Below are 21,644 nucleotides of genomic sequence, written 5' to 3' on the forward strand. Positions count from 1 at the left end.
ATCCCGTTTTCCTTCCAATAGCCCCCAACCATCCTCTCCTTCCAAGCCTGCCTCTCTGGCAGGCACTTTTCTATTTTCTCTCCTTTTGTGCATCATGGTTTGCAGTACAGGTATTAAGAGGTCATTATGTTTGTTCACAGTGGTCAATACTTTTATCGGGAAGATAAGATTGGAGTAGCTTTTTTAACTAGATGGCACCTTTGGGGTTGTGGACTTCACTGCCAAGCTGGCAATTTGAGATTGTAGAAACAAGCAAGAGGCTGCCGGGGGCTTTGCTTGGGCGGGCACCAGGCTGACCCACTCTCCTCCAGTTTACCCTGGTCTGCCCAGCCTTGCATTGGCCCAAGACTAACTGCAGCTTTTGAGCTCTTTTGAAATTTATTTATGGGTGTCTGAAGCAAGGCCAGTAGAGGAGCTTACACGGTGAGCCCTGAGTTTTTAGCACTGAGTAGGTGTCTTCAAGAAGCTGATAAATTATCTAAAAATTTGTTGGAATGGTATCATATAGTGCAATTGTATGTTTCTTTTAAATTTTATAGTTTCTTCCATGTTAATGAAAGTTATGAGTTTGTATTTGTTCTTTTTTATTGCTGGGTAGTATTTCATTGTATAAAGCATCTTGGTCAATTAAGAGCCAAGTAACATCTTAGTCAATAATGTACCATATGTTTATGGAAATAAAATTGTTTTTTATATGTTGGGTGTTACCTACATTAACTAAGCTCACTAAGTTTTGTGAGTGAGCTTTTTTAAAAATTTTTAATTTTTAATTTTTCTAAATTCCAGATTTTATGTATAAACTGCCATATTGCCTGCCAATAAAGTTGGTTTTACTTCTTTTCAGTGTAGATGCCTTATTTTGTTCTCTTGGCCTTACCAGATTTTTCAGTACTTCTGTACATAAATCAGTCGAATTAAAAGTGGTAAGAAAAATAACTTGCATCATTTTTGATCTTGAGTAAAATATTCAGTTTTTCTTCATTAATTAGGCATTAACTGTGGGTTTTTTGAAAGATGCTCTTTATGAGATTTAGAATTTAGAAAATTTAGATTTAGAAAATTCTTTTATACTTTGTTTTTAAGTTGTTTACATGAGGTTTTGATGTTGGATTTGTCAAATACTTTATATTATTTATGTGGTGAATTACATTGATTTCCAATGTTAACCTTGCTCACACTGCACAATTTCCACTTGGTCATTTTGTATTCTGTTTTATATGTGGTTAGGTTTGCTACACTTTTATTAAAATTTTGTATTTGTGGGCTAGAGAGACAGTACAGCAGATCAGGTGGTTTCTTTGCAAGCAGCCAACCTGTTTGATTCCCACCACCTCATATGGTCCCCTGGCCCCAGAAGTGATAACTACGTGCAGAGCAAGAAGTAAGACCTGAGCACCATTGGGCATTGCCAAAAAACTTTTAAAAATTTTTGTTTGTGTTCATGAAGGATATACATAATTATTTTTAAAAATTATATTTGAATTTAGTTTTAGGGTATTTAATAGAATTTTTGGCCTCATAGAATGAGTTGGAAAATATTCTTTAATCTTTAGTTTTCTGTTTGTAAAATTCATTTTATTCCTTACATGTTTAATAGAATTCATTAGTGAAATTATATTAAGTTTAGTGAATTAGAAGTATTGTTTAAGGCTTCTGTATACTTAGAAATTCTTTGTCCTCTTACTAGCTATTCATGGATATTTGTGAACAGGAGGAGGGTGAAATTTGTATTGTTGGCACAATTTTAATGGCCTTTGTTGAATATAAGTGAGCAAATAAAAGTAATGTGAATGTTACAGTAGACTGATGGGGAACAAATACTGGCATAATCATTAAGACCAAGAAGGGAAATGGTTAATATCAAATCATTATAATCAAGGTTTAGAGGGTATATAAAATAACATCAGCTCCTAACTCTATATGAATAATCAAGAATTCTTATGAGAAGGTTTGTGAACAGAGACAGTAAATAGAAATCAATTGATACTTAGGTAGCAATTATAAATAATTGAGAGGTAATTTCTGATTTTTTTTCATTTAGTTTTGTTTTGGGGTCACACTGCAGTGCTCAGGGGTTACTTCTGACTCTCCACTCAGAATCATTTCTGGCAGTGCTTGGGATGCTAGTGGTCAAACCCGGGTTGGCTATGTGCAAGACAATATGTGCCCCCGTACTATGTGCCCCCGTACTATCATTCCAGCTCTGGTTTCTGGTTTCTCACTTTTTTTTCAGCATAACTAGTCCTCAGCAGCATCAACATGAAAATAATATTTCTTATTGTAAGTTTACTATATTGTAAACTGTACTAAGAATGTTAGGATGTTATAGATAGCTGATGATATATTTCTGCCTTGTGAAGTTGAGATTTGGTAGAGTAAAATAGCATGTCGAGGGTTCACCCAGACAATAAATAATGAATCTGGGAACTGAGCTTGCTGTATTTTTATAGTGCATCTATTACTAATTTTACTATTTTAACGTTTCCATAAAAGAACCTTTTCATCCAGATTTTATGGAGTTTTCTTCCTCCCTCCCTCCCTCCCTCTCCCTTCCTTCCTTCTCCTTTTTCCTTTTTCTTTTTCTTTTCCCTCTACCTATTCCTTTCTTTTTTCTTTGTGAAGCAAGAAAGTTTTTATTGAACCTTATTTAGAAAGATGTGAGGGGAAAGAAAGGGAGAACTATGTGTTCAAGAAAGAACACAGACTTTTCCATAGTGGATATAGGTAATCAAAGAAACATAGACAATCAAGTGAGATATGTATTCAAGGGAGAACATGAGCTTGAAGAGTAAGCTGTAGGGTTTTCTTTTTCTTTCTCTTTTTCCATTTTTGCAAGGTACTAGGAATGGTACCCAGGACTTCACATAAAGAAGTCATGATCTCTGCCACTCAGTTCATATTCCCAAACTCTTGGTCAGAGTTGCTAGAATAGCTCTTGTTTATTGAATAGCTCAATGACTCTTAAGAATCTTTGAAATGAGAACTGTATTTTACATGACAGCGTCTACATGTGTGTGTGTTTGCTTGTGTGTGTGTGTGCATGTGCACACGTGTGTGTCTGTTATGTTTGTTTAGGTGGATTGCATTTTATGGAACTAAACTTGTTTTTGCTGTATATATATACACATATATTTATATGCTTTATTTTCTACAGATTTTCTTCTCTTTCTAGTATTCCGCTAATGGGTACAGTTACAAATTTGAAAAGCATTTGGTGTAGCAGAGGCTGAAGAGCTGTAGACTGATAAAAGAACATTATAACTAAATGTGTGTGTATGTGAGAAGAGCTATTGGAGTGGGGAGGAAGAGATATAAATTACCATTTTGATTGGTATTTGGTACAGTTTTGCTTATACAAAGTTGATTGCTTTTTAAAAGTTGGTTTTTAAAAGGTAGACTTGAGTAATATTTTTTGTTTGTTTTTGAAAGCTCTCTGATCCTTCTGATTTACCAAGGAATGCCTTTAGAATTTTTACCATTCTTGTGGAATTTTTATGTATTGAGCATATTGATTATGCTTTGGAGACAGGTCTTGCTGGTAAGTATCTTTGTGTTAAACTCCTTTGATCCCATTTGATTATATGTACAATTTTTAAAGCATATTTCATCTCATATACTGTAAGTTTAGCAATAATAAGCTGTTCTTTTTGAAGTTTGATAATGCCAGGATTTTTCAAGTACTAAAAGCTGTAAAATGATCTCTTCATATTACTTATATTGAGCAGGACAGGGGTAAACTACTTAATTCCTTCAGTTGTAATAGCAGAGTATAGTACAGTGCTATAAGTTATAAAATATTAAGGAAACAAAGTGATAGTAGTTAATAATTAAAGGACTTGAGTAATATAAATATAGAGGGGGAATTTTTTTTTTCTTTTTGGGTCACACCTGGCAATGCACAGGGGTTACTCCTGGTTCTACACTCAGGAATTACTCCTGGCGGTGCTCAGGGGACCATATGGGATGCTGGGATTCGAACCCGGGTCGGCCGCATGCAAGGAAAAAGCCCTACCCACTGTGCTATCGCTCCAGCCCCTAGAGGGGGAAATATTGCAAATTAAGTTTATAAGGAATAAATTTAAAATTGTTTTAAATGTTTTTTCCTTTGGTCTTTTATACTGGAATAGGATAATAATGTTTTATTCCTTAAATTCTCCTCTCAGTAATCTAATTGTCCTCATAACCAACCTGCCTGTCAGTATAAATTTTAAGTTTGACATCCAAAATGAAACTTATCTTTCACGTAAGCCTAGTTTCATCCATTCCTTACCATATCTTTCAAAGGAATTACTGTTTATTGTTCAAGTCCCAAACTCAGGAATTACCCTAGTTCTCCCTTTCTATGAACCGTATAGTCTTTCAGCAAATACTTTCAGTATATTTTCGATAAAACTCAAATACATCTTTCTCTTTTTTGTCTGTACTGATGCCTCCCTAATTAAACACCATCTGTTTGAACATTCATATCTGATTTCCCGTGTATATTTCTTCCTCTATATATCTTTCTCCACATAATAGATTGATTAACGTTTTCGTGAAGACCCTTTGGTGATTTCCTTTTCTTCTTAAGAGAAAACAAATGTTCTATAGAAGCCTGACTTTGGTTTGGTTTGGATTTGGGAAGCGCACCTACATATGTTGGGGGTCACTCCCAACTTAGAGCTCTGGATCATTCCTGATGTAGTCATATTCATCTTATACTGTCCTCACTCACCATTTTGTGTATTTCTCACTGCCCCAGCCATTCTGGCCTGCATTCATTCTTTTACTTGCTCAGGCTTTTTTTAAAAAAAAAAATTATTTAATAAAGTTGTTCACAGTGATTTATTACATTCAGTATTCCAACACCATTATTTCCAATTTTTGAAACTACCACCTAAGCGTGCACCAATAGCATGCCCTAAATAATTTATTTTGTATTACTTGTCATGAGCAATTCACTAAAAATTGTTAAAAAAGGTTTCCTTACAATAAAGTGTGTGTATCTAACCCTGGAACAACTAAGCCATTGTATAAGAAGTTACTGACATGTATGTTACAGGTTAAACCTGTGTGTTAATATTTTCTTGATTGAGATTGGTTGCCTTCTACTTTACATCCCATCCAATGTCATGTGCTACTACTCCTGGTTATATCAGTGGTATAGAGTATGAGATGTCACATGGCTGCGTGCTCCAGAAATTCTAAAATTTTGAATCGGGTGATACAGTTAAAGTTAATTTTTTTTTGCTTTTTTTTTTTTTTGGCGCTTTTTGGGTCACACTTGGTGATGCACAGGGGTTACTCCTGGCTTTGCACAGGAATTTGCACTCAGGAATTACTCCTGGCGGCCTTTGAGGGACCATATGGAATGCTGGGAATCGAACCCAGGTCTGCCACATGCAAGGCAAACACTATATCTGCTGTACTATCACTCCAGCCCTGAATTTAAATTTTTAACTGGATGGTGACTTTGGGGTCTGGAAGCATCTCTGCAGCTTGTTGCTCTCTTTCAAGATTTATTTGTGAATGTCTGAATCATGGCTGGTTAATAAGTTTATATGTACCAGAGGCAGTTCATGGGAATGACTGCCAGGGTCTCAGAAGAGTAGGAGGATGGGGAGAGGTTGCCCATCCCTGACTATGACTTGCTCAGGCTTTTTACCCTTGGCTTTTCTCTATCTTAAAAATCCTTTTTTCCTTTCAGCTGTTCTCATATGCTTTTTGTCAGTCTTCACATCTCAACTAAGATACCAACCTTTTCAGAGAGGCCTTTCATTCTAGCTGAAATAGACCTTTCCCAGCATAGCCATTTAATATTTCATCACGGGATTAACTTTTTTCATATCACTTTTCAGAGTGAATTTTTCATCTGTTGATATCTGCCTCTTCATCTAAATAAATTTGTTCAGCACACACTAAGTGTTTATTTCTGTGTTCCTATTGCTTATATTCCTAAGGAAAAGATAGACAAATGGTAAAGAAGCACAGTGAAGAGAGTCGTGATGAAGAGGTGTGGGCATATTAGGGACAGAAGACTTTGAGAAAAGATGGTTACAGAAGAAGGTCTCTAAGGAGATATACAAAACTGAGCTGTTTGAAGTGAAAGAGTAAACTGAATATAGAGAGAAAGTGTCTTTGAAGTAAAAACAATAAGTAGTTTAAGTTTTTACGACTAAGGTGCTTACTTGTTTTATTTTCTTAGAGTCTACCACCTAGAAAGGACAGATACTTAAAAATTCCTAAGTGACTATGGGATACCATCATTCCATAAGGGTTTTTTTTTTTTTTTTTAGAGAATCAGACAGTAAGTTTTTAACCATAAAATGTATTGTCCATAATGTAGTAACTTAGTAGTTGATCTTACCTATTCTTTACAGTTTTTCATAATCTAGATAAGCATTATACCCTGCTTTTTTTTTCAACTTACAGTGTACTTCTAACCTCAGTATTTAACACTTGCTTTTTCAGATTTGTCATTTGTTTTAGAATAATACTTCCAAAGATATGAAAAGTAAAGAAGATGATGATTTAAAAGCTAATTTGAGGGCTGGAGAGATAGTATAGTGGGTTGCAATTGGCCTGCCTGGTTTAAACCCTAATAGCCCATATGATTCCCCCAAACTTGCCAGGAGTGATCCCTGAGCACAGAGCCAGGAGTAAGCCCTGAGCACAACCATGTGTGGCCATAAAACAAAAAAGTAAATAAATGAAAAATAATGAATTAAAAAACATAGTGTAAAGTAATTTTTACTGATTTAGTATGAGACCTTGCATTTCCATTGTTTAATAGCAGTACTATCAATTTGGAAAGGCTTAGGAAACTTCCTTGTAGGATGAAAACTTGTGGCTATTAACTTACCACTGCTGTAATTTCCAAAGATTGCTTATAATTCTATTAGGCATATACAAGCTTACCCATCACTTATTATAAGCTATCTTGTTTCTTTATAGGAATTTAATAATGTAAATAATTCTAAAATGTTTAGTGAGATTTTATTATTCTGAATTATTATTACTAGTTTGGGGGGCCATACCTGACAGTGCTCAGGGCTTACATTTGGCTCTGCACTTGAGGATCACTCCTTGCGGTCTATGGGGCACCAGAAATTATTTTTTTAGATAAAATTTCTGGTAAAATTACCAGATCAAAGTTTTATTAAATTTTTTTTTCTTATAAATGTGTACATATTGGGGCTGAAGAGATAGGACAGTGGGTAAGGTGCTTGCCTTGCATGTGGCTCTTTTGGGTTCAGTTCCCAGTACCACATGCAGTTCCCTGAACACTGCCAGGAGTGATCTTTGAGTGCAAAGTCAGGAATAAGTCCTGAGCACTGCAGAATATGGCCCCAAACAAGCACAAAATAATAACAATGTATATAGAAAAATGTTTTCTAAAGTTGTTTAAAATGTTTTCTAAGGTATGTCTGTGACAGATTTTTGGTATATTATAGGATATTCTTTTTAAACTTTATGGTTTAAAAACATACATTAGTAGATGCTGGAGAAATAACAGAAAGGAATAGAGTGCATGCAAGGCACTGAATTTGATGCCTGGCATCTCATGTTGCCCAGAGCCCAGCCAGCTAGTCCTAATGGCCCTCAGTACCTCACTGCCCAGACTGAGCAGGGAACCATTAGATATGCACAGCTGGGCCTAGTATTCACAGAAGGGGCTCTCAGCAGATTCCCAAGCACTGCTCAGAAGCCTTCTATTTAAAATATATAAGTTTTGGGGCTGGAGTGATAGTACAGCGGGTAGGGCGTTTGCCTTGCATGCAGCCAACCCGGGTTCGATTCCCAGCATCCCATATGGTCCCCTGAGCACTGCCAGGGGTAATTCCTGAGTGCAGAGCCAGGAGTAACCCCTGTGCATCGCCGGGTGTGACCCAAAAATCAAAAAATAAATAAATAAAATAAAATACATAAGTTTTGTTTTGATACTTTCATTTCTAATAAATAACAATATTTTTGAATATGTACTAACATTTTTGTCATTTCTCTTGGTGCCTTTAATTTTCATACTCATTGTTGATTTTGTCTTTTTTAAAACAATAAAAAATCCTTATCTATAAAGAAATATAAGTATTAAACATTTATTTTGTTCCCATGAATAATTTTTACTGTTCATGCCTTTTAATAAAAGCAGGAAAATGATGGGACAAGTTCTCTGAGATCAGCTTTCTCTTTTGGAGGCAAAATGTGGAGTAGCTTGAACACTATGCTGATAATTAGTATTCTTTAGAGGAGAATTTATTTATTCATTTATGGCCTCATCCAGCAGTGTTCAGGTCTTAACTCCAGTCTCTGCTCTCAGAGATCATTCCTGGTAGGCTCAGGGGGCGATGGGGTGGGGCCTGGGGGACTGAGAATTGAACCTGGGTCAGTCTTGTGCAAGGCAAACCCCTAACCCGCTGTACTGGTGCCCAGCCCCCCAGAGAATTTAATATTTTTAAAAATATTTGGGTTTGGGGGGGGCCTCGCGTTGTGTCCAAACTAACTCGTAACTCTGCGCTCAGAGATCACTCCTGGTGGCACTTGGGTGACAATATATGGTGCTGGGGAGAGTTAGCTGTGTGCAAAACAGGCACTTTACTGGCCCTACTATCTCCCTGACCCTTTGCATAACTTCAAGGAAATAATAAAAAGAGCATAGTGAGTGAAATGTGTAAGTTTACATGTATTATTATGGCAGCAATGTATGACAAGATGAAAATTTGTTATCAAGAAACCATTAAGAAAATTGTTTTATCAGATAAGCAGGCCTAGTTGTAAGAAAAGTGGGAAAATTTCTTCGTAGCACATGCAAATCATTAGGCTTGAGTTAGAAAGAGATGGAGAAGATACAGTCTAGTTTGATTCATTTATTGGTTTATTTTTCAATTTATCTCAAATAATGAAGACAGTGAAAATTGGACATAACAAGAATTATTATTGTTTTTTGGGCCACACCAAGTAGTACTTAGGGCTTAAATCACACCTGGCTGTGCTCAGGATTTTACTCCTGACTCTGCACTCAGGTGACAGTATGCGATGCTGGGGATCAAGCCTGGGGTCAACTGCATGTATACAGAAGCAATACCTGTTTTTCTGTCTCCCCATACTCCAAAATAATTTTGGATATATTTCATTAGTCTATGAAGCTTAAACTTGCTCTTCTGTTTATAAAAATAATTGATTATTTAAAGTGTAATTCTTATGTATACTTTCATATTTTAGGAATTCCTTCTTCAGATTCTAGGAATGCAAATCTGTATTTTTTGGATGTTGTGCAACAGGCCAATACAATTTTTCATCTTTTTGACAAGCAGTTTAATGATCACCTTATGCCACTAATAAGGTTAGTCACTTCTGATTTTCATTGGTACTTTCATGGTATTATAATATGCTTATCTTGTTAAATTTTAAAAGTAACGCATGGTTACAAAAAGGTATACAGGACAGTTTATCTGTCCTGTATGAAATTAAAAAGTAAAAGTAATTTTGCCTTCACCTTTCTGTTTATCTTTGTACTGTGGTATTATGATTTGTAAAGACTGAATCTGTTGTAAACCTAAATATGCCAAAGAGGAACTCTGTGACAGTCACGAAGTTTGATCTCTTTTAGAATATCTAATAGGCACTATCTACTTTTACCCATGTTTTACAATGTAAAGACAATGAAAGTTATGTGGAACAGGTTTTGATGAGGTATTAAAATTTGTCTGATATCCTAATGTCAATTTACAGGAACTTTTAAAGCATGTAAGGATTAAAGTAGTGTGTCATGAGCATACTTTATGAAAGTTACATGTAACACAATGTATTAAGAAATTAGTACAGGGACTGGAGAGCTACTACAGTGTATAAAACTCTTGCCCTGCATGTGATTGAACCAGGCTCAATCTTCAGTACCGCATATGGTCTCCCAAGCCCCACCTGGAGTGATCTGTTGAGTGCAGAGCCAGGAGTAAACCTTGAGCCCACTTCTGGGTATGAACCCAAAATCCAAAAAAATATTAATCTAGAAACATTCTTAAACGTAACTTGTGATCTTTGAATGAGAAGAAACTTTGTATCTCTTCTCAGCCCTACCTTTCCACCACACATACTTATTTTCTTCTTGCAATAATGCTGGTTGTACATAATTGGTTACTATGCTCACCAGAGTTTACATATCTGGTTGCGATGCTTACACAACTTTGCTGCAGGTTCTGCAAAGGTAGCATTCTTCTGGTTGTGCTGCTTATACACATTATGGTTGTAATACTCTGGAGATTTCTAGTAATCACACATGTGCTTACCAAAAGTTGCATTTCTGGCTATAGTGCTTGCATGTCTTCAGCTGTTGAGCTTGCTGGAATCATAATTTTTTTTTTTTAATTTTTATTAAAACACCATGTGGAAAGTTACAAAGTTCTCAGGTTTATATGTCAGTTATACAATATTCAAACACCCATCTCTTCACCAGTGCCCATATTCCACCACCAGAAACCCCGGTATACCCTCCGCCCCCGCCCCCACCCCCTGCCCCCTACTGTATAACTAATGAATTTCACTTCATTTTTCTTTTACCTTGATTACATTCCATAATTCAACACAAAACTCACTATAGTTGACATAACTCTCTCTCTCTCTCTCTCTCTCTCTTTTTTTCTTTTTCCTTTTCCCTTTTTTTTTTTTTCTTTTTCCCCCTCATCCCCCTTCCTGCGCCTCATAGTATGGTGTATGCCACGCCGCGTCGGCCAGCGTGGGGCTTTTGCTTAGTTCACAGTCCAGAGGTGGCTACTACATTAAAAACCTTCAATATTTTCAACAAAAACTTACTGTTATTATTTGGAGTTTCCTCCCCAAGTCAGACCTGTTCAAATGGAACCGATTCACATTGCTGACAATTATAAATGTTAATGCCGCGTCCACGTGGTTTTGGATTTCTGTATAAAGTCCAGGGAAAATTCTGCCATAAATTACATAGCCCAGCTCACAGTCCCAGTGCATTGCTGTAAGAAGTCTCTGAATTCAAAGTCTTTAGGCGCAGAGGGTCCAATTCGTGCTCAGCGGCTCCGGGTTTATCTGGGCCGAGGGCGTGCCGGTTACGCCCCCTTCCCATGAGTTCCTGGGAGCCCCCAAAGTAAAATCCGAATACCTGTGGGTCTGGAGTCACAGAAGATGGCGCCTGCCAGATGGGTGCCGCCAGCCTGCCGCTTTCCGTGCAGGAAGACAGGGTGGGGAGGAAAAAAAAAATCCACCCCCGGCAGCACCGAGTTGTAGCCCAGTTTGGTGTCCCAGTGCATGGCTCTCGGATGCTGCGCTGGATGCCCGAATGTGTTACATCTTTGGAATCAAAGTCTTTAGGCGCAGAGGGTCCCTGGAATCATAATTTTTAAATTTTTATTTCTTCTCAAACATTTGTGTGCTGGAGGTCTCACACCCTGTTATGTGCCAGAGATCCCAGACAACAGGGCTACTAGGACCATGCCAAGACCATCGGGGAAGTTGGGTGTGGCACAGGGGCAGGGAGATGTGGGCAGGAGGAGAGGGCAGCACTGGAAATGGAACTCATAGCTGCATACTTGCTTGCCTCTGTGTTTTTAGCAACTGAGTTCCCTTGGCCTTGGAAATTTTAAGAGTTGTAATGAATATAACAAAGAGCTTGCATTTATTTGGATTGTACATTCCTTAATATTTTGAGTGTTTCAGAAAGCAACATTTAAAAGGCAAATATGATCGACAATTTGTTATTTTAATGTAGGAAAACTAAATATAATTGCATTGACTGTTAGTCTTGAAATTTAATAAGCATTTAAAGATTAACTGTATTCTTAATACTCTGGTTTTGCCTTGTGGCTTTTCTTTATATCACATGTTTAAAATAATTTCAAATTCCCAAATCATTCAAAACTTTAAAAATCATGCTTAATTCTTGCAGATGCCTCTTTGGGCATAAAAACAAATCTAAATCTTTTCTTTTAACTCATTAATTTTTCTTAGTGATAATTGTCATGTATTGGACATAGTGAATGCTAATTAACTACTTTGTCATTCATATCCTTCTTGGGTTTGTGAGCAAATTAATATAATATGTTTTTGTACGTGAATATTTATAAATACATGTAACAATATGCCAGTGCACGGAAAAAAAGAATTGTATGGTTATTAATGCAATTTTTCTTTTTTAAATATTTGATAGCTCTTCTCCAAAATTATCTGAATGCCTTCAGAAGAAAAAGGAAATAATTGAACAAATGGAGATGAAACTGGATACTGGCATTGATAGGCAAGTTACTAGTTTTACATTTTTTTAACATTGTAGAAATGCTATTAAAGGAGCATAAAATGGTTTATTATCTTAATTTATATTGGAATGCTGTTTTTATTGGATTGCTTAGTTATTTCTCGAAGTTATTATATTGTTTTTACTTTAATACCGAGATTGAATTTAAAACCATTTTAGTTGGTTCCCTCCTCCTTTGTACATGTGCACATGCAAACAAACTCTAACAAATGGTATAGGGGCCAGAGGGATAGTACAGTGAGCAGGGCACTTGCCTTACACATGGCTGACCTGGATTTTATCCCTGCTACCCCATAGCAATTAGGAGCACTTCCAGAAGTGAGCCTGAGTTTGGCCAGTATGTCACCCAAAATGAGTCAGAGAAACACGATGTTTTTATTTATATATTTATATATAATGTATTTATTATATATATAATGTGTTTTTATAGTTTCCAGACTTGTATTAGAAACGTTTTAAATAAATACACCAAGTTTTAAAAATGATTTCTAGTAAGTGAATTTGTAAATTCTACTATCAATTTTTAATTGCCTATTAGTTAATTGCTTATAATTCTAGAAAGAAGGGTTGCTGCTTGCTTTTGAGACAGTGGTAGGAATATATTTTGCTGATGATTATAGTAGCTGCCATTTATAAAGCATAGCTTATGTGTCAAATACTTTAGCTTTATTATTTCACATTTTAGGTAGGAAGTATTTCCATTTTTACAGATGAAGAACAGAGACTTAATGATATAATTTGTTCATCATCACACATTTAAAGGTAGTAGTCCTCATTCTAAAGCCCAAAGTACTTGGTTTGGGTTTGTCTTTACTGTAATTAATTCTATTCAGGAAAACATATTAGAATGCATATTGTATATATCCTGTTGTAAGAATATCTGAAATTCAATATAATTTATGAAAAGAACTTTCACTGAGTTAATAACAATAAATTACTTGAAATTCACCTCCCAATTGTTTTCTCACTAAGATCAAGAAGAACCAGATTATATGATAAAGAAAAATAAAATTGAAGAATAAAGCTGGAAAAAATAGAGATATTTATAATATTACTCATATTAGTTTACTGAATAATTTGCTTCTTTTTAAGAAACTTAAAGTGCATTCTCTCTTTGCTTTTAGTTGGGGTCACATAAGATTTTGCATATATTAAACTTCATTATGTTATCTTGTGTAATATAATCACATTATAATGATCACTTTCAAAAGTATATATTCCGGCCAAAAGGCACATGAAAAAGTGCTCTGCATCACTAATCATCAGAGAGATACAGGTCAAAACAACCATGAGATACCACCTCACACCACAGAGACTAGCACACATCCAAAAGAACAAAAGCAACCACTGTTGGAGAGGATGTGGGGAGAAAGGGACCCTTCTACACTGCTGGTGGGAATGCTGACTGGTTCAGCCCTTTTGGAAAACAATATGGACGATTCTCAAAAAACTAGAAGTTGAGCTCCGATTTGACCCAGCAATACCACTGCTGGGAATATATCCCAGAGGAGCAAAAAAGTATAGTCGAAATGACATCTGCACTTATATGTTCATTGCAGCACTGTTTACAATAGCCAGAATCTGGAAAAAACCCGAGTACCCTAGAACAGATGACTGGTTGAAGAAACTCTGGTACATCTATACAATGGAATACTATGCAGCTGTTAGAAAAATGAGGTCATGAAGTTTGCATATAAGTGGATCAGCATGGAAAGTATCATGCTAAGTGAAATGAGTCAGAAAGAGAGAGACAGACATAGAAAGATTGCACTCATCTGTGGAATATAGAATAATAGACTAGGAGTCTGACACCCAAGAATAGTAGAAATAAGTACTAGGAGGTTGACTCCATGGCTTGGAGGCTGGTCTCTCATTCTGGGCAACTCAGAAAAGGGAACACCAAGTAAAATGTGGTCGGAGGTCATGCGGGGGAGGGGTGATGCGTGCCAAATGTAGACTAGAGACTGAACACAATGGCCGCTCAACACCTTTATTGCAAACCACAACAGCTAATCAGAGAGAGAGAACGAAAGGGAATACCCTGCCATAGTGGCAGTGTGGGGTGGGGGGAGACGGGACTGGGGAGGGTGGGAGGGACGCTGGGTTTACTGGTGGTGGAGAATGGGCACTGGTGAAGGGATGGGTTCTCGAACTTTGTATGGGGGAAACATGAGCACAAAAATGTATAAATCTGTAACTGTACCCTCACAGTGATTCTCTAATTAAAAATTTTTTTAAAAAGTATATATTCCTAATCTAAATTTCTGGCATAAATTTAAGATAGCTTTGGGGCTGAAGAGATAGTATAGTGTGTACGGCACTTGCCTTGTGTGTGGCCAGTCCACATCCTATCTCTGGCACTATATATGGTTCCCTGAGCCCAGTCAGGAGGGATCCCAGAGCACAGAGCTAGGAGTAAACCCTGAGCACAACAAGTTTGGCCCAAAAATAAACAAACAAAATCTAAGATCGTTTTGCTTAGAACATTTGAAAATCTTTTTGGCGGGGGAGGGAGATGAGATTGGATACATTAGACCTTTAGAACTACATTAAGTATACATTTTTTTTACTATCTAAATATATATTAATTTGTCTTTTATTTTAAATCTATTTCCAAGCCTTTATATTTCTTGATTAACTGAAAATGACAGTTGCCTATAGTGGTTTCTTGAACTTGTAATTGTCTTCTACTCCTGTTTGTTGGGGTAAAAGGTGAACTAAGCATTTACCTGTTTCCCTGCTTCTGTATTCAAACTAGTAACCATCTACTGTTAGGCCAAAACTATATGGCCTCTAAAAGCTCACTTTCATCATCTTCTGTTATTGCTCTTATTGCTCAATCCTTTATATCAGACCATTCATTCATGGAGGATTTATTTTGTTTTTTTGGCTGTATATGTGTGTGACCAGTTTGTTTTCTTGATCACCTCTAACCACTTATTCCTGTATCTGACTGGTCCTTTTTATATTGAAAACAAAAATCTTTGAACATAAAGATCCCACTTGGTGCTCATAACCTTGTTTCCGCTCCATATGCCATTTTCTGATCTCAGCAGGAATTCTAGACCTTCATATCTTCATCATTTGTCAGTATTACCCTTTCTGCTTTTCCCATTTCATCTTTGTGCTTAGATTGTTAATTCCATGTCTTGAATTACCCCTCGTAATTGTCCTAAAATCTATTTTATTGCAATTTCTAATCTCTGGTTCATTGTAGTTTCTCAATTTTGTGTGTGGGATCAGCGTAGGGCTCCGCAGAAATGCTGGGGACTGCTAAGGATACCAAAGCTGTGTAATTGAGACCACATGGTGCTGAGATTTGAACCCAGACCCTGTGTATGTCAGGCCTCATTATAGTCTCTTATTCCCTTAACTGGGTGACCAATTGCTATTAGATTACTTAAACATAGTGATGCTATTATAATCTCTTGCTCTTATATCTCAGCAGGGTTTTCAGTACTACTTGTCCCAACCTCCTGCTTGTGCTGAGACAGTGAAAGGTTAAATTTGGAAAATTCACTTGCTCTTCCAAACCTTGGCATTTGAAAATTGTTTGCTTGTTTGTTTGGGGGCCGCACTCAGCGATGTTCAGGGGTCACTCCTGGCTGTGGGTTCAAGAATTACTCCTATTGGTGCCTGGGGGACCATATGGGATGCCGGGAATTGAACCTGGGTCTGCCATGTGCAACGCATACACCTTATTTGCTATACTATATCTCCAGTTCTCCAAACCCTGGTATTTTTTTATAGGCCTGCCACCCTTTTTAAGTATACTCTCCATGTATTTTTTTTTCCTTTCTTAGTAAAGGAAAAAAGAAGGTCCCATAAATAAGATTTTCTTCAATCAGATTTTAGACAAATTAATTTTTGCCTTTTATTGGAAGGGAAACATAATAAAACCAAGAGCTCTCTGACAACAGGGCCTAGAGTTAACTTTTTTCCTAAAATCTAAGATACACAATAGCAAGATAGTTTATTAATTTGGTACAAATGTACAAAAGTAAACAGACTAAATGGATCAAGTAGATTGTATTTTCCATTCTCTAGGACATTAAATTGTATGATTGGACAGATGAAGCATATTTTAGCTGCAGAACAAAAGAAAACAGACTTTAAGCCAGAAGATGAAAACAATGTTCTGATTCAATATACTAATGTAAGTAAAATGATTCAATATACTAGTAAGAATACCTGCCTTGTTACTACTTCTGTTAACATTTTCATTGGTGCATCTTGCTGTATGCTTTCTTTTTCTCTTTCTTAGAGATTAATGAGAAACTGAAATTTAAGTTGTATACACATTTCTATATAATAAATGCAGAAATAATTTTACAGGCCTGTGTTAAAGTCTGTGCTTATGTAAGGAAACAAGTAGAGAAGATTAAAAATTCCATGGATGGGAAGAATGTGGATACAGTTCTGATGGAACTTGGAGTACGTTTTCATCGACTTATTTTTGAACATCTTCAACAATATTCCTACAGCTGTATGGGTGGCATGTTAGCAATTTGTGATGTCGCTGAATATAGGAAGTGTGCCAAAGACTTCAAGGTATGTATACACAGATAATTGTATTGTAAATAATCTAAAGAATATGTTAGACCATTAAAATCTTGTTGTACCTGCAGGCCCTAGAGATAGTACAGTGGATAGGGCATTTGTTTCGCACAGGACAACCTGGGTTCAATCCCCGGAAACCTATATGATCCCCTAAACACCAGTAGGAGTGATTCTTAAGTGCAGACTCTGGAGTAACCCCTGAGCATTGTGGGCTGTGGCCTCAAAACCAAAATAATAATAATGTTTAGAAATTAAAAAAAAACTTGTACAAAATCATTATTAGAAAGTTTGTAACTTTGTTGATATTCTGGTGAGATGGACATAACATTTCCTTCTTCAAAAACTTTTAAATTTTATTTTTACTGGTAACATATTGCTTTATACTTCATTTCAAATAAGGTTATATTTCAGTTCTGTAGACCATATAAGCATGTTTTCTTAATGTACACTCTCTGTAATAAGTTTTCTTTAAAGTTTAAATTGCTTATTAAATACTAAATTACTTTGCTAAATTAAGTGCTAAAGTAATGATAAATAGCTTTAGACTTAAAAGTAAAAATAATTGTTACTTTTGAAGAATATTTACACAATCATGAATCTTTTCAGAAAGATTGTGGCAAGCTTATGTAACATGTGAAGTATTTGAATGTTAACACTTCAGGAACTTTAAAAAATTCAAATATATTGAACGCTTCTAAATTTGTAAGTTCTGGCTGTTTGGTAGTAGCTAGCAAAATAATTTAAATGGACTAATTGTAAAACTAGAAATTACTTTGTTGCAATGTTATATATTTTTTTTCTTTCTCTTCTCTCAATTCAGATTCCACTGGTATTACAGCTTTTTGATACTCTGCATGCACTTTGCAATCTTCTGGTAGTTGCCCCAGATAATTTAAAGCAAGTCTGTTCAGGAGAGCAACTTGCTAATCTGGACAAGAACATTCTTCACTCCTTCGTACAACTTCGTGCTGACTATAGATCTGCTCGCCTTGCTCGACATTTCAGCTGAGGTTGAATTTACCAGGAAAATGAGCTGTATTAACAGGCCTTGGTTGATAGAAAGCACAGGAGATTTCTTACAACACAGCCAACATTTTAAGGGGGGAAAATAAATGACTGTTTAGAAAAAACAGCAGCCATACTTAAAATTGAGTATTTATTTGAAATCTGGACACTACTAGCCATATTTTGCTTTTTTACCCTTATGTTGAATTTTAATTCCATTCTGAACTTATAAATTTTGAAATCTGTGAAAATACATATTACTGATTCACCTAGAAAATATTGGTGTCAGAAGGAAAATGGGGTCATTTTCAGTGTTCCAAGTTCTATTCTAACATGTTCCATTGGAATATTTCACCATCCTGTTTTTCCCATTAATGATAAAATACAGCAAAAATGTATTTATTATTTATCAGTTTTTAATAATCTTTCCAGCACTTGGCATTGCTAACCAATTATTTTAGGTTTCCTAGAGAACATTTGCCTTTTTTCCAGAAGGTTATTTAACAATTCAACATCATTTCTGTAGTTGGTTGATTGGATATTTCTGAAATAAAATAACACTGTTCCAGGAAAAAAAAATGTTATGAACTAAAATTGTTTAAATATTTTATGTAGTTAATTAGGAGTAGGTCAGAATAGATCTGCTTTCTGGAGAAAAAAAGTGAGAAAGTTTATTATTATTTAGTAAACAGATTTTAAACCAATGCTAGCAAGAAATTAATGAAACTACCTTATTTTATATTTCATTTAAGAGAAGGTGGAGAAATGTAACTAAAGGACCATATTTATTCATTATTTTAATATTATAAGGGAAGTGGAAATTTGAAGTATAGTCTAAATGGTGCATATGAGAATATTGACAATGTTTAGCAACAATGCAATTCTTTTAAGATTTTATTGTTAATGCTAAACTTAAATATGATGGGATGGCTAACATGCAGGTAGCTTCTATTTTAAGAGGGACTGGGAATTGACAGATAACATTATATGTTCTAAATAAGGGTGATCTTTGCTAAGACTACTTTTCAAAACTATTATTTCTGTCATTGTTTTCTAAAACATTTCTGAAGTTATTCCAATGAATGTAAATTGACTTAATATCATGATATAATAAATTACATAAAACTTAAAACTTGTGGAAATTCAGAAAGGACATTAATGTATAAACTTGCTCTGCAAGAATGCATTCTTAATATGTATATTGCAAATTCCATGTTGATGTTTACAGTCTTCTAGCAACAGATAAACATGTAAATTTTTTTTCTTTAAAGTTTGCTTTTCAGCCTACTTTTCTTTTAAGTGTATATTACTGAATGGTCATCAACTTTACCAAAAGTTTGAACTCCAGAGCTAGTTATTATTTAACTTACTGCTGACTGAATATTCTTCATTTTTTGTTTAACCCAGTGTTATCAAGTTAAGCAAGAGAAATGAAGTATGCCAACTTTTATCAAAGCGTTTGTGGAAATAGTGGCAGCTCTAAAGGCTGTCTAGTTTTCTATTCCTTAGCTAAGGGAGAGCCAGAACAAGTTTTGGATACTAAGAAAAAGTCGTATGCTTGTACTTTTGTTATTTTAGAAAGCTCTGATGTGAATTCAAATTTTACCTCGGTTACTTAAAGCCAACAATTTTTAGGCGGTAGTTTTACTGGCCATTTGAATTCTTTGTACACGTGTCAGTTTGTAAAAAAAAAAAAAAAAGGAAAAAAATCTCAAATAAAATATGAGAGAACACTTTACGACCTCAAAAAATCAGAGAAGCGGTTCAAATTATTTTGTTTGGATTAATTCTTTACATTGAAAAATTATTGTTGCTTAGATATTTTGTTAATTACTTTTTCCTTGCTTGAGTCTGTGCAATATTTTCTATTATGTCCATTGACAGAGCAGTGACAAAATTCATGAGTAAATACTTAATTTAGAAGTGTTACCATATTGCTCAATAAACAAATTCCCCGTAATTGTTTTTTATTTCACTCTACTTTTACATTCTAAGGATATCCATGTTGAATTTTATACACTTATTAAAATTTTAAGATGTTCCTAATTTTGCATAGTTGTAGATAAGTATTCTAGGTTCCATTTTTTTGCAGAAAAGTACTTGACTACAAATCCAAGATTAGAAATTTGACTTAAATAGATTGTCTTTCTCTAAGAAATAAAATTTTGTTCTAAAGACTGGGGAAGTGTGGCTCAAGTGATACAAATTCAGATGATATAGAACTACTGGTACCCTAAGCATAAGATCCTTGTGGTCTCAGCATTACCAGACCAAGCACTGCTAGAGTGGCGACACAACAATAATGAATATAAAATTTAATTTATAAAATAACATGCATTCTTTATTATGATTTTTAAAGTATTTTTTACATTTCTGGCCACTGCAGAATTTTGCCCAAAATTCATGTCAGAGATATTATCAGTAAAATATTCATATACAGGGCGGATGGGGGAAAAATTTTTTTTCATACCCATGGTCAGATGTATAAAAAAATTATAGTGATTGGAGTCTCAAAATTCTCTACTATTCCATGTGAGCTACCATTATATTTAGAAAATATTAAAAATATCTTCCAAAGCATTGCTAATTGCCTTTATAAAATTTGGGCATGTCTACATAAAATGTTACAGAAAGTAAAATGCAATACATTTAAGAAGGAAGTCTAGCGTCTGTAAGTTAAAGATGGTGAAAGTGACAGCAGACCAATGTAGATGAGTAGACCTTGTTACTGTCACTGTCATCCCGATGCTCATCAATTTGCTCAAGCGGGCACCAGTAACGTCTCCATTGTAAGACTTGTTTCTGGTTTTGGCATATTGAATAGCCACGGATAGCTTGCCAGGCTCTGCGGTGGGGGCGAGATACTCTCAGTAACTTGCCGGGCTCTCCAAGAGGGGCGGAGGAATCGAACCCGGGTGGGCCACGTGCAAGGCAAACACTATCCGCTGTGATATTAGGAAGAATTATTAAGAAGTAGGTGGATCATTAGCTGATTATTTGCTTTTCTAGGATAATAGCCTCATTCTGAGTTGCAAGTCCCTAGAATTTTTCTTGTTTTACAATGAAATGCCTGAAGTAGGTTAATTTATTATGTATTTTAGATCATTTTTTTCCTTTTGTTTTATTAACATCAGCCTTCTTACTCAGTGAAATAACCAGCTGATTGTTTGAATAATTGTTTGAAAGAATTTACTGCTGACTTAAAGTGCTTATTTTTCTTATCTGTAATGGGGAATATTTTAAGTATTCAATTAAACATTTGGTTTCTGAAATGCCACAACCCCTTAAGGGGAAGTCATATTTAAGTGCTTAGAGTTTATTTTAAAATCTGAGTCTAAATGAGGTTCAGTTTATTTGTGAATCACCTCAAAAAACTTACATCTGGAAATTTAACTTTTTTATTATTAATGTAAGAATATTCTGCATGTTACTCATATATTGCCATTGACTTCAGAGTCTGAGATATCTCTGTAAGCATGGTGAATGCTCCTAATTTCTAGTGGGGAATTTGACATACAAAGCTTTGATCTCTTCCATGTAGTTTATGTTCTCTTGTTTTTGTACCACTTACCTACCTAAAAATGTTGGTCCTGAAATATATTGTGTACTGTGGAGGAAAAGACCAGTTTATGCTTTTTCTTAGTGTTTGTTTATATGGGGGCCACACCCAGCAGTGCTCAGGGCTTAGCATTAGAATCAGTTCTGGTGGTGCTCAGGGAATCATGAATGGTGCTGGGGATTAAAACCAGATTAGTTTATACTTTTAGACTAATTCCACATGAAGTTAAAAAGAATCATTTTTTAAATGTAAAATAAAGGAAATGCC

General features: G+C 35.4%; 1 protein-coding gene across 1 annotated transcript in view; it reads left to right on the forward strand.

Moving 5' to 3' along the window:
* The window catches only part of EXOC5 (exocyst complex component 5), a 67,175-nt gene extending 45,737 nt beyond the window's left edge, over nt 1-21,438 (forward strand). The window contains exons 13-18 of the mRNA XM_004601773.2: nt 3,430-3,538; nt 9,199-9,319; nt 12,149-12,235; nt 16,301-16,409; nt 16,589-16,804; nt 17,634-21,438. Of these exons, the coding sequence (XP_004601830.2) occupies nt 3,430-3,538; nt 9,199-9,319; nt 12,149-12,235; nt 16,301-16,409; nt 16,589-16,804; nt 17,634-17,822 (831 nt within the window). The 3' untranslated portion in view covers nt 17,823-21,438. The remainder of the gene's footprint in view (nt 1-3,429; nt 3,539-9,198; nt 9,320-12,148; nt 12,236-16,300; nt 16,410-16,588; nt 16,805-17,633) is intronic.
* The last annotated feature ends 206 nt before the right edge of the window (nt 21,439-21,644 follow it).

The sequence above is a fragment of the Sorex araneus genome, chromosome 3 (genome assembly GCF_027595985.1).
Source record: "Sorex araneus isolate mSorAra2 chromosome 3, mSorAra2.pri, whole genome shotgun sequence".
Taxonomy (NCBI): domain Eukaryota; kingdom Metazoa; phylum Chordata; class Mammalia; order Eulipotyphla; family Soricidae; genus Sorex; species Sorex araneus.